The sequence below is a fragment of the Eucalyptus grandis genome, chromosome 11 (genome assembly GCF_016545825.1).
Source record: "Eucalyptus grandis isolate ANBG69807.140 chromosome 11, ASM1654582v1, whole genome shotgun sequence".
Classification (NCBI taxonomy): Eukaryota; Viridiplantae; Streptophyta; class Magnoliopsida; order Myrtales; family Myrtaceae; genus Eucalyptus; species Eucalyptus grandis.
Window position 1 is genome coordinate 11,655,688 of NC_052622.1, and position 11,824 is coordinate 11,667,511.

General features: G+C 39.5%; 1 protein-coding gene across 1 annotated transcript; it reads right to left on the reverse strand.

The window, feature by feature from the left end:
- Positions 1-5,999: 5,999 nt before the first annotated feature.
- Positions 6,000-11,371, reverse strand: LOC120289728 (protein ACCELERATED CELL DEATH 6-like). The gene is made up of 4 exons (XM_039305058.1): positions 10,723-11,371; positions 9,964-10,499; positions 9,287-9,871; positions 6,000-6,224 (listed from the first exon to the last, which is right to left on the reverse strand). Exons 1-4 carry the CDS (start codon positions 11,369-11,371, stop codon positions 6,000-6,002), a joined length of 1,995 nt encoding a protein of 664 aa, XP_039160992.1.
- Positions 11,372-11,824: the final 453 nt, after the last annotated feature.

The window sequence follows — 11,824 nt, forward strand, 5'->3', positions numbered from 1 at the left end:
TACTTATTGGGGGAAATTACCAAGAAAGTGCTAAATCTATTGCATTTATGCAAATTGAGGATATGCTTTCCTTTTATGAGAGTCTCTTTCTACCAAAAAAGATCTTCTCAACCTGATTACTACTTTTTCATATATAAAATTCAAAATCAACATACCAATAATTGAAGTCCATAATTTTCGTACTGCTATCAGTAGATTTTCATTCTGTAAAACTACATTTGGTCGTTTGAATTTCTAATCAGAATAAGATTGGATAGGATAGGATATGAAATCCTTGGATTTTTTTATAACCTATCCATTATTTGATAAATCGTAGTATTAAAGTCGGATATGTTCACATCATATCATGTACATTTTTTTTTTTATATAAACGGCATATCATTATAAATGAACCTAAATGTTTTTTTTTTTTTTTGGTGACCCAGGGAACCCCCGCACGCCGCTTCGCGGCTGAGGTAAACCCTGGGGAGGCACGTGAGGACCCACCACCCACGTGCCCCGGGTAAGACACGGCTTGCACTGAAGCACGACGACGCCGTGGATCGAACTCAGGACCTTTGCGTTAGAGGTCCCTTGCTCAACCACCTACGCCACCACCGCGGGTGGTTTTTTTAATGAACCTAAATGTTCATAAACAGAGATTGTGAAAATCTCTCGTAACACTATTCCTTAATTTATTTTTATTTTATTTTCCTCTTTTTTATATTATTTTCTTTATTATTTCTTTTTTTCCCTTTCATCATTCTTTAATAAAATTTTATCAAATAGTAAACTGTACTAACATACCTAAAATACAAATATACCTAAAATATATATAGTAAATACAAATATTTAATTTATAGATTGAATATTTATTATAAGATAGAATTAAAGTTGAATATATAAATTAAAATAGGATTAATTAAAAATATTTCTTATTTCTTATTTCTTATTTCTTAAATTAGAATTCAAATATTATTTTTATTGAAATATAATTTCAATTTTGTTAATTTAATAAATTTGTTATTCGAGAAAATAACTTTAGAAATCTCATCCACCTTTATCCCACCTCCCCATAGGATAATTTTATCCTATCTATATCTCCCTTATATCCGACTTTATCATGTCCTGAGTGAGCACCAAACGTAGGATAGGATAAATCATATCTTATCCCGAATTTTATCCCGTCCTGAGTGAGCACCAAACGTAGGATAGGATAAATCATATCTTATCCCAAATTTTATCCCAACTGCCAAACGCAGCCTAAATGTGATAATAAGGATATGAACAACTAATAACTTTCCTTATTCTTTCATTTATCCTTTATTTTCTTTTGATTTCTTTAAAGATTTTCTAACTTGGCACTTGGTAGGCACCACATCGGTATATTCTATTAGACTAATAAAACGAAGTTTGATAGATGAATGTTATTGTATTAATTTGACAAGTTGCAAGACTCGAGTAAATTATGTAAAAATTATTGGACTTGATTATGTTTTCATGATAAATTTTAGTCCTTTGCTGGACTTGTCCCTAAACAGTATTTTGCATTGGATTGCTCCTTTGTATTTAAAACGCTTTTCCACCTGTACTAGCTCAATTATGACAGCTCGTCCCACATATTTGTTGTAGGTTCGCTTCATACAACCAGGGCCCACGCACGGCCTCTGTATAGGGTTAATTCTGGGCTAGTGAGCAGGATTACGGGTCAGCACTCCCAAATTTGGGTTATTGTAAAAAGTTTTGATATGGTGGACAAGAAGCGGGGCTCATTAGGGAATGTTATTATGATCTACAAAGCTATTCTTAATTTATTTCGTGATATTCTACCATGAGGATGTGAAATAACTTGAAAAACAACATGAAAAAAAAAAAAAAAAAAAAAAGGATTGGGATTCTCCTAATTTGGGAGGCAATTGTAGCCAGTAATGTTATGCTAGGACCAAACATATCTTAGGCTACATTGGTTTCACAAAAAATAACTTCCAAAAAAAGCTTTCTGAATTTTTCAACATTTGGTTCACATAAAAAAAGCTATGAGAGGATGAGATGGTTGATATAATTTTATCATCGAGCATAAGTTGATATTGTCCGGTGAACACTAGAGATTGTGTAGCCACTAGAGCATTCTCTATGCTGCTGCTGTTGTCTAAGCTGCAATGAAATGATTGCTAGGCTTCAGTTTATAGTTTTGGATGCAATGTAGCCTTAGTAAGCGGATGGTGATTTAATATGTTGGCCAATGGAAAAAATTTCTTCCAAAAGATTCGTTTGCATCACTATGGTGACATCAATGAGTGGAAAATTGTGGCCTTATATATTATATTTTATGTGGTGGCCAATGGAACAGGGAAAAGTAAAGAAAAAAAGAGGGAAGATGAAAAATTATGGCTTTATATTAAATTTATCTGGTCACCTTTTGAAAAAAAAAAAAGTAACAAAAAGGAAAAAGAGAGAAGATGAGACATGAAATGAAAGGATAAAATATAGTCCGCCACTTGCGGTGAACTATAAGCTCCATGCTTTCACAAACATCACCCAAATAGATAAAGGACTTGTCTTGGTAGTTTTTTTTTTTTTTTTTAATTTGAAAATCGTGCAAATGATCCTCCGGAGACCCAAAACTTATATAATGTTGGGCCCATGTGACGGGCTGTTGGATTTGGCCTATTAAAAAATGGGCCTGGATCAGGGCATTAAGGCCCATGGTCCTGGCCTGGCCCAGACCCAAAATAGGGCTGAGGAATGGAGTCATTCGACGCCGTGGACACCGAAGCCGGAGAACACACTTGCAACCCCGAGCGGTAGGCCCACCACCCGAGCCCTTTCCACGACGACGCCTTCATGCCCCGCCTTCTCCCCTCCGACTGACTTCTCCACCAACACTCCCCCTCTGTCCGCCCACTGCGGAGGACGACATCTTCTAGTCCTAACTTTATGCGGGGTACTTGTCACCGAACCAAGGCATGTGCGAGATTCGTTGGTTGATATATTCATCAATCACCATATAAGGCCAACGCAAATATATTCATCACTATACAATCAAACAGAATGGAAAGCCACACTTATTCATGGACCGATTAGATTTATAACTTTGATTTCTGTGAAAGTTCGAGTAGGAACTCTATGGTTTTTCTTCATATCCGTCGATTTCCATCTGTATCAATTTAGCAGTTGAAGTTCGTAATATATCAGGAAGGATTTGGTTTTTCATTTACTTTGGATATTTCTATGGGAGTATAATTTCATCGCTCTTATTTTCTGAAAGCATTATTTGGTCTTCTGCTTAGATTGAGATTGCATTTGTAGTGCCCTGTGACAACAGTTGCACTTTTTCCATGAATTTAGTAGACTAAATTTAGATTGAAGGGGAGAAACCGCGGCCATTTCCCGATTGCAGTTGAAATGCCATAAACCTTGAGGAGATGCGGAATCAAATCATTGTGCTGAAGCCGAAGAGTTCGAACGAGACTTCAATGAGATAAGGAAGCTCGACTGCGAAGCGAGCGAGGCCAATAACAGAGAAAGAGAGAAGGTAAAACTTCTCGAGTAGTCACGGTCACTCTTTTCACGCCACTTCATTCTTTTCGAAACGCCATAAGAAAAATCTTTGCAAGGTTATCTCATAAGCATTACTTTATTCTCCGTCAATTGTAACTTGGCCAACCAAGAGAAGTTTCGCACCGAAGCCAACTGACATTACTGGAAAGCCATAGCTGAGATCATCCCCAGAAATGTTGCAAACATCGAGAAGAGATGGAAGAGGGACGCCGAGAAAAAGCACTCAGTGATAGTCGTTCAGGGGCCTAAGCCAGGAAAGCCCACCATCTTTCGAGAATGAGGCAAGTTTTGTTCAAGCTGAAACGGTTCCCCCATCTCCACCGCCCACGAAAGATGGGAAGGAGAAGGACTCAAGGAAGGGAGCAGGGACGAAAAGAGTGGGAATATTCCTGCAGTTGCCACGTCTGGTGAGGTTCCTGTCAGTGCTGCCGCGAAACCGGCCGCAGAGAAGCTGGCGACCCTTCCCTAAGTCGCGCCCAATGGTGGTGACCCTGAAAACGCAGAGGTTTCTGAAGCCCCTGAGGGAGAAAAAGCTGCTGAATCGGGGCGGCAGCTGCCAAGTGATGCGACTTTTCCATTCTCTTTCTTATTTGATTAACTTCCTCTCTCTTCATTTGGTTAATTTGAGTGCTTACCAGCTGCCTCCAGTAAAGAATGAGCACAACTTCTTGTAGATGCCTCAGAACATAGTGAAGGGCAGAGCTAACACGTTCTAGGTTTTCTGAGGCTTAGGTGGGAAATAACCTTGACTGCTCTCTTCACATGATCTATTCTTATTCATTAGCTTAGATGATTTATCCCCTTATGTTACTGGTATAACTGTGTCAGCAGAAGATATTTTGATGTGGTAGACCACCTTGTAGCTCTGCCATGCCTTTTCTGCCCGTCTCTGTCATGTTCCTTTTTGTTAAATATGGAAACACCGATCTTGCCTTCTTGACGTTGGCCTTTCACCTAGCGAACATTATTAGCTGATGCTGGATTGGAAAAAGAAAAATCCTTTCAACTAGCTTGAGTTCGTTTCTCGAACTATAATAGCTGTAGCTAGTCGTAATGCTGTCAAACTGCATCCTTCCCAGGGCCAAGTTTTCCAGTTAAGATGTTTTGTGCCCATGACCACTAAGCCCACTCCGAACCAGTAGGCCGAGTATACGTCTCGGCCTTCTCGAGTCTTCACATTGAGATCCCCTCCTGTCTTCATTGTCAGTGTCGGCACAGTTCCAATCAAAACTTCCTGTCCCGGAAAGAGCGATCAAGATTAGGTAGTAGGAGAGACGGCGGTTCCATATGCAGATTGATTTGTGCGTGGAGCATGATGACCACAACCTTCAAGTTGAACATGGAGAGGGGACTGCATGCTTAGAATAAATGGAACAGTCTTCTTCAATGAAGTGGCAATGCCATGGTCTTGTCCTGCGCCAGAACCGTTATACCCTCCTGAAACCGCCAGGCCAGGGGCGAAAGTCACGTTGGCCATGAGTGTTGCCAAGAGCAAGCGGGTGTTTACCAGTCCCTCACAAAGTTTCTTCTTAGAATCTGGATTCATTCCTCTACAATTTCATGCTCCCGCTGTCATGAACATTACCGAATCTCTACTTTCAGGTGTTCCAGCAAACAGCAATGTCCTTAGTGTTAAGACTATCATGGAAGCAAAGGAAAAGACGTGCTACGTCTATGTATTTGCAGCACATATAGTTTACTATTGGTATTCGTTGCCATATATGACTTTGAATCAGATTTCAGTTGCATATATTGCTAGATCACATGTCGCCAATGAAAAGAGAGTATTTTGCACTGGCTGCGGATATTAGAAAGACGGTCATTCCTTTTGGTAGGAATAGTCCCTTTTCAAGTGCTCCCTGGGCAATGTCAAGAGCTGTGAAGCATGTCTTAGTCACCACCTTGAGATCGACTCTTGCATCCCTCATGCGAGAGAGCCAATGCATTGTGGCCAAACGGAGTGGTGTATTCCCATCACTGTCCTTTTCATTCACAAGCTTCTCTACTTCGGGACTTCTGAGTATGTATTCCGTGGCCAAGTATATGCCATACTTTGCTGAATCATGTGGAATGTTTTGTCCCTCTCTCTTTAGATACTCACTCAGTTACTGCAAAAGTCCCCAAGCTGATACATCTTGCAAGTGACGTGAATCGGATGATTGCCATCTCTGTCTTACTTGATAGCGCTGGCAGTGAATTTTCTCAGCATAAACTGGACTTTGTCACCGTGCTCGAGATATGCTGCTGAATGTAGCTGATGCCGTTTGCGGTTTGCAGCATCTCTCAAATGGAGAAGCTCCTCCTTCCTTTCTGCCATCTCTTTCAGCAGACTTGCATTAAAGGCGCTGAGGATCCCAATGACCATGAGTTGACTCATGGTTTACTTTCTTAGGTGATAATGAATATGCTGGTAACTTACGCTAAAAATTCTCTCATGCAGACATAGCCTGAGTTTTTTCTCATCCTTGGATCAGGGCTTGCAACGACAACTTTTCATTGCGGAACTTGAAATTGAAGTTAACCAGATTCCAGTGAGTTACCGCGGCACGAACAGGGGACATGCCCTGAATTCTTGATGGACCAAATGGAATGGCGAGCGGCAGTGTGAGGATCTCCGAGTGCTCATCTTCGACTGTCCAATACAATGGGGAACTTTCCTTCCTTGTTTGCCCATTGCAGAGTACCTGAAGACAGAACCATTCGTCACAGCTTTAGAGGTGAACGGTTCCGACCCAATCTAGAACCTTTAGAGGTGAACGGTTCCGACCCAATCTAGAACCTGCCCTCTTGGCACTGGTTTCTAGTTTTTAGAATCTGAAACCTATCTTATATATCCTGAAACACAACTATCTAAAAAAATAAAGGTACTTTTGAAAAGATAATTCATCCCATAACGAAAATCACAAACTATTTTTCTATTCTAACGGCAGAAATTATTTTTCAACTCATTTGTGAATTGTTGCCAAACATAAGAAGACATTGCTATTTTCCTGAAAATTGACTTGTTAGAAAGAGTATTCCAATTACATCATGTTTGCACGTCAACGTCGATGCTTCATTCAGATATGTGCTGGACATTGATGACCTACAAGATCTCTCTTTTATAGTTATTCTATGATTACTAAATGAATTCAAACAAGAAGAAAGTGAAAGTAAATGATCGAATGGATTCGCCATTAAGTTCTTTAATTAGATATGTGATGCCCTTGGGGAATGTAACGCAACAATTAAGAGTCTTGATATGAAAATGAAACAGCCAAGCACGAAATAGAATTAACATAATATAATTCCATATTCCAAATCGCTATGGGAATAGAAGTGAACTATAGGCTTACTCAAATAATCAACAAACATATTTACCATTTAAAGAGAATTAAAAAAAAATGGATAATACGGTAGATGTTGAAATATCCCGCATTGCATGCTACGTGGGTTATATGCTTCTTATATATGTGTGTGTGTGTGTGATTTCTTGACTTAAAATTTTAAGTCGTATATACTAAGACGATATCGGTAGCAGTGTGCATGGTCCAAGTGGACGATTACTGGCCTAGAACTGAGAACTACCTGCTAAAGACCGGTTCCAAAAAATTAAAACCGGGAACCATCCGTTAATTGTATGGATCCACCCAAGAACCGGACAGCCGATCCGGTCCGGTTCCAAGGTGAATCCATGGAACCGGTCTCACCAATAATAATATCGTTTTCCAAATCCCGCCGTGAGTACTCTTCATATCGAGTAATATTTTTCTTTAAATCAAACCGGCTTAATTAAAGGTACCATTTTTCTTTATTTTATTGGAAAACACTACCAAAGAAGAGAAATATGTTTTTTTCCTGTTTTTGAATCATTTTTATTAAAACCTAAAATATTCTTTAAGTTCAAGATTCTGGTAATTGTCATATGTAGATCGGCTTTTACTTTATCCCCTAACAATGCTTAATCTCTTACAACCTTTTCTTTACTGAATTCTTTGTGTAGAAACAATTCCACCAGTACTTCACATGTTCTTAAATACAGTATCTTATGTGAGTCCCGAAAGCATCCTTTGAATGGGTCATTTGTTGAGTTGCTAAAAGGCAGCTTACACACTTTACTAAATTCTTATAAAAACATGGAAACCGCAAGAGGAGATAGAGCCCTAAAATTTAGGTTTGCTAATTAGTAATTTTGAAATTTATTTTAATATTAAAAATTAATATAATCGGTCTGGTCCGGGTGGGTAGATCCACCCATGGAATCGGGAACCGGATCGGTTACCTCAAGAACTACCGGTTCCAGGCGGTTCCAGGCGATCCGAGTGGGTCCCGGTTCTTTTGCACATCCCTAAATATCATAGTCAAATTCTGCTCAAGTCTACATGTGTCCATTATCAAATTCTGCATGTTGCATAGTCTTTATACACACGTGGTTTCACTTGAAATTGGACTTTCGGACAATCTCTAAGATAATCTGCATCTAATATACTATGAAAATTTATTGACTATAGAAGCTAGAATTTACAGTTTTCACTGTACGATCGTGCTAGGAAAACAGCTGTACATATCCACATTAATATTGAGAAAAAACTGATTTTAGTAGCTATGAATTTAAATTATTCATATTATGAGGACATGAATACATAAATTTGTTATTTAAAACTTCAATTAATACAACTTAGGGGAGAGTTATTAGAACAACAAAAAAGACGAATAACTCAGAAATTTGTAAACTGGAATATAAAAGATGATCGCCCTTAACTCGAAATCCGAATTTGAACATGTTACTCAATCTTTCATTAACATATAGATAGCCATAGAAAGTAATTTGCTAGGTCCTCAATTCTTCAAAATTACAAATGTTATGCTTGTTCTACAAGCTCAAAACCTAATTCCATAAAAATAGGCATTCGAAATGACACACACCAAAACTAAGAAAGAATTATTAACAGAATACAATTAAAAAAAGAAAATAAATAATATAAAATAATAAATGGCACATTAATAAGTTGACGCATGAAAATGCAAAAGAATTTAAAAGTACACTTAAATGCTTATAAAATAATTTGAAAATAGAATGTTTTCTTTAATTAGATTTGAAAATAATATACTATAGAGGAAAATGGAAAAAGTCCGGAAAAACTCAACTTCGCGAGAATCTTACGTTTGTTTGGCAAATGAAGGGTGACAAAATCTTTGGGAAAATGATTTCAAAAAAAAAAAAAACTAAAAATTGGAGCAAGAGCTGGCGGCTTGATTGACACGTGGCATTTTTATTGTGGATGCTCGCGGGTTTCTGTCTTGATATTCCGTGTTAATGCATTAGAAGATATATAAATACATGGATGCATTAATAGGGAAATTGGGGATAAAAGGAAGGAAAAAAGGAAAGAGAAAGAGTGGAACTCCTATTTTATTGAAGAGAATTGAGAAAAAAAAATTGGTAAAGGAAAAGAATTGTGAAAAGTTTCTAACGAAAAGAACCATTAATTAGACAGAATAGAAGATTCGCATTGAATTGATGATCAGTAAATCCAACGACAAACTTCGTCGGACTCTCATAAGCCGATTATACATCCATCGACCGTAAATTTTGACACAAATAGCATCTACATACTCCGAAATAGCATCTAAGTACTCCATAATAGCAGCATCTAATTACTCCGTAAAAGCATCTACGTACTTCGTAATAGCATCTATGTATAGCATACTTAATAAATATATAAACCGAAGCCCAGAATTCGATAAATTTCTCAACCACTAATACCGCTATATAGTAAAAGACCACAATACGCATAGTAGTCTTGGAGGATGGGAATATCAAGGCCGCTAAAACCACCACGACCATTGCGAGGTAAAAGACTCCAACGGACAGAACAAGGCTCCCAAGCCAAGTAAGTCTGCTCACTGCTACGGTAACGGCTGCAAAAAAAGCCATTGACATGCCAGTGAGCGCCATCAACAATAATGGCCCTGCTGAGTGGTAAGCTAGTTCTGCAACATAGTAATCTCTGTTGAGACCCCAGAGGAGGACTACGACTGCAAGAATGGAGCTGTACATAGCTACCATGTTGGCAATTACGAAAGCCTGAAACATTCCATGGTGTAGCATGATCGCCATTCCTGGGTGCAGATCACCGGAAGCATTATATCCACTGGGCAAGGTTAAGCCTGCAGTGAACGTGACGGAGGCCACAAGTGTGGCCACTAGTAATAATGTATTGACCTGGTCCTTGATCCATTCGGTGGGAGATGATTTGCTCGCTCTAGAACCCTGTTCTCTCAGCGACAGAACGTCTCGACCTTCGCTTCGTGGCACACCAGCAACAATCAAAATTGCACGTCCTACTAACTGCAAATGTCAAATCAGAGAATTAGTCATCAATCCTGAGCGCATTAAATTCAGTTAAGAGTAAATACAGCCTGCAACCAAAATTACACTACCGCTGAATTTCTCGTCGACGAGCTTCTGGATTCCATGGCCACATCCAGGGCGGTCAACCCATCATTGTTCCGAAGCCCCAAGTCAATTTTTTTGTCCTTCGTCAAAGAGCGCATAACTTCACAATGGTTGTGCATCGATGCCAAATGGAGGGGTGTGTTTCCATCGTCATCTTTCGCATTCAGCAGCTTCTCAAAGGTATCGGTTTCGCTGTATTTTTTTAATACGCGATCGTTCCCGCCCTTGGCTGCAACGTGAAGAATATTCTGACGCTTTTTGTTTTTGATCTCTGCCAAGTCAGGCCACGTGTCCTTAAGTAACGGTCCGATTGCCCAGAAGTTGCCGGCTTCGCAAGCGATGTGAATCGGGTAGGAGCCGTTTTTGTCTGTTTCAAGGGCGAGATAAGGGCATTTCACCAGCAGGAGCTTCACTACAAAAGAACCTCCAACCGATGCTGCAACGTGCAGTGGTAAGCCCCCGTTTTCATCACGTACGTCAAGTAACTTCGGGAGCCGATCTATAATTTCTTCCAATAAATCTGACATTATAGGCCATAGCACTCTTTAGGTTGGGTGCAATTAACTAATTAGATAATTATTGCTGTTAGCTCCTGCAGAGTTATATGCTTTTTGACCAAATGCTATTATCAAGCTTTTCTCCAAATTGGACGAATATGAATTTTGAAAAAGAGCAAAAAGCAGTGCAGTTAACTTACATCTATGCTTTTATGGACTAGAACTACACATGAAAGCATCCATTACCTAAATTGCACTCCTTGACTGCGGCTAAAATTGGTGACATGCCCTGTATCTTGACTGCGTAAGCTTCATCTCGAACAGATTCTTGCAAGAGAAGCTCAAAAATCTTGCACTCCTTCCGGTCACTATTTTTCCGGTAATAGAACACGCACTTTTCCACTGCCAAATACAATGGAGATTTACCATCCTTATTCTTCCAATATATAATTTCCGAGTTTGTTTCCCGGCGAATTAGCTTTTTTGTTGCGTTGAACCTTTCATCTTGAATTGCAACATGGAGCGGAGTATCCTCTGAGGAGTTTTTCCGGGTCATGATATCAGGAAAATGAATGAGAATGAGCTCCATGACATCATCGCTCCCAAAGCTTGCTGCTACATGAAGCAATGAATTCCCGGAGGGGGTGACTTGGTTGAGGATTAGCGACAAAGCTAGTTTCCTTGACTCAATAACCTTTTCTAATGCATCGATGAATTTCTCGACATCCCCTTTCATCGTGGCTTTATATACGTCACGATCCATAATTTTGTGCAGATCATCATCTCCAAGCTCTTGTTGGTAATTTGGTGGGATGGCTCTCCTCTTCAGAGCTTCAAACCTTTCGTTTGGCATCGCCCTCATTTCACGATCGTCCATGCTCATAGCATGGTCCATTTCAGACGGCGGCAGTCTCTCTTGATCTCTTCCCCCCCTTATGTAGTAAGAATACAAGAGCAGGGAGAGCACTCGGCTTTTATAAAGGGTCAAGTTTTTACATCAACCCAACACCCAATACGACTCACCTCGGCCAATGTCATTAATTTCAGACCCAACAGTCAATAAGTGGTCAGCCCAAGATGCAGTTGTGGAGTTAAAATCTTGACTGATCGAATCAAATCCTACGGTTTGTATTTATATGTAATTTAAATATTAGATTCACTGAATAATTTTTAATGGGGGCCACACCCAAAATATCCACTGAATCCCTCCGTATCTCAGATTCTGATTGATTCCCCATGATATTGTACGTCTGTATATTATGGCGGGGGGGCACTACAGCATTCAGGAAAAGTTGAGACGGGATCCTGTCGCATGGTTGGTATCATGTCTCTTAGCTGTATCCCACTT

What these genes read in the sequence shown, in the direction of transcription:
- LOC120289728 (XM_039305058.1), bottom strand. Translation starts at nt 11,371, where the DNA reads ATGGACCATGCTATGAGCATGGACGATCGTGAAATGAGGGCGATGCCA. An exon ending in CGTCGACGAGAAATTCAGCG is followed by an intron (nt 9,872 to 9,963) that starts GTAGTGTAATTT and finishes TGACATTTGCAG; the next exon opens with TTAGTAGGACGTGCAATTTT. An exon ending in TGGTCTTTTACTATATAGCG is followed by an intron (nt 6,225 to 9,286) that starts GTATTAGTGGTT and finishes TTCTGTCTTCAG; the next exon opens with GTACTCTGCAATGGGCAAAC.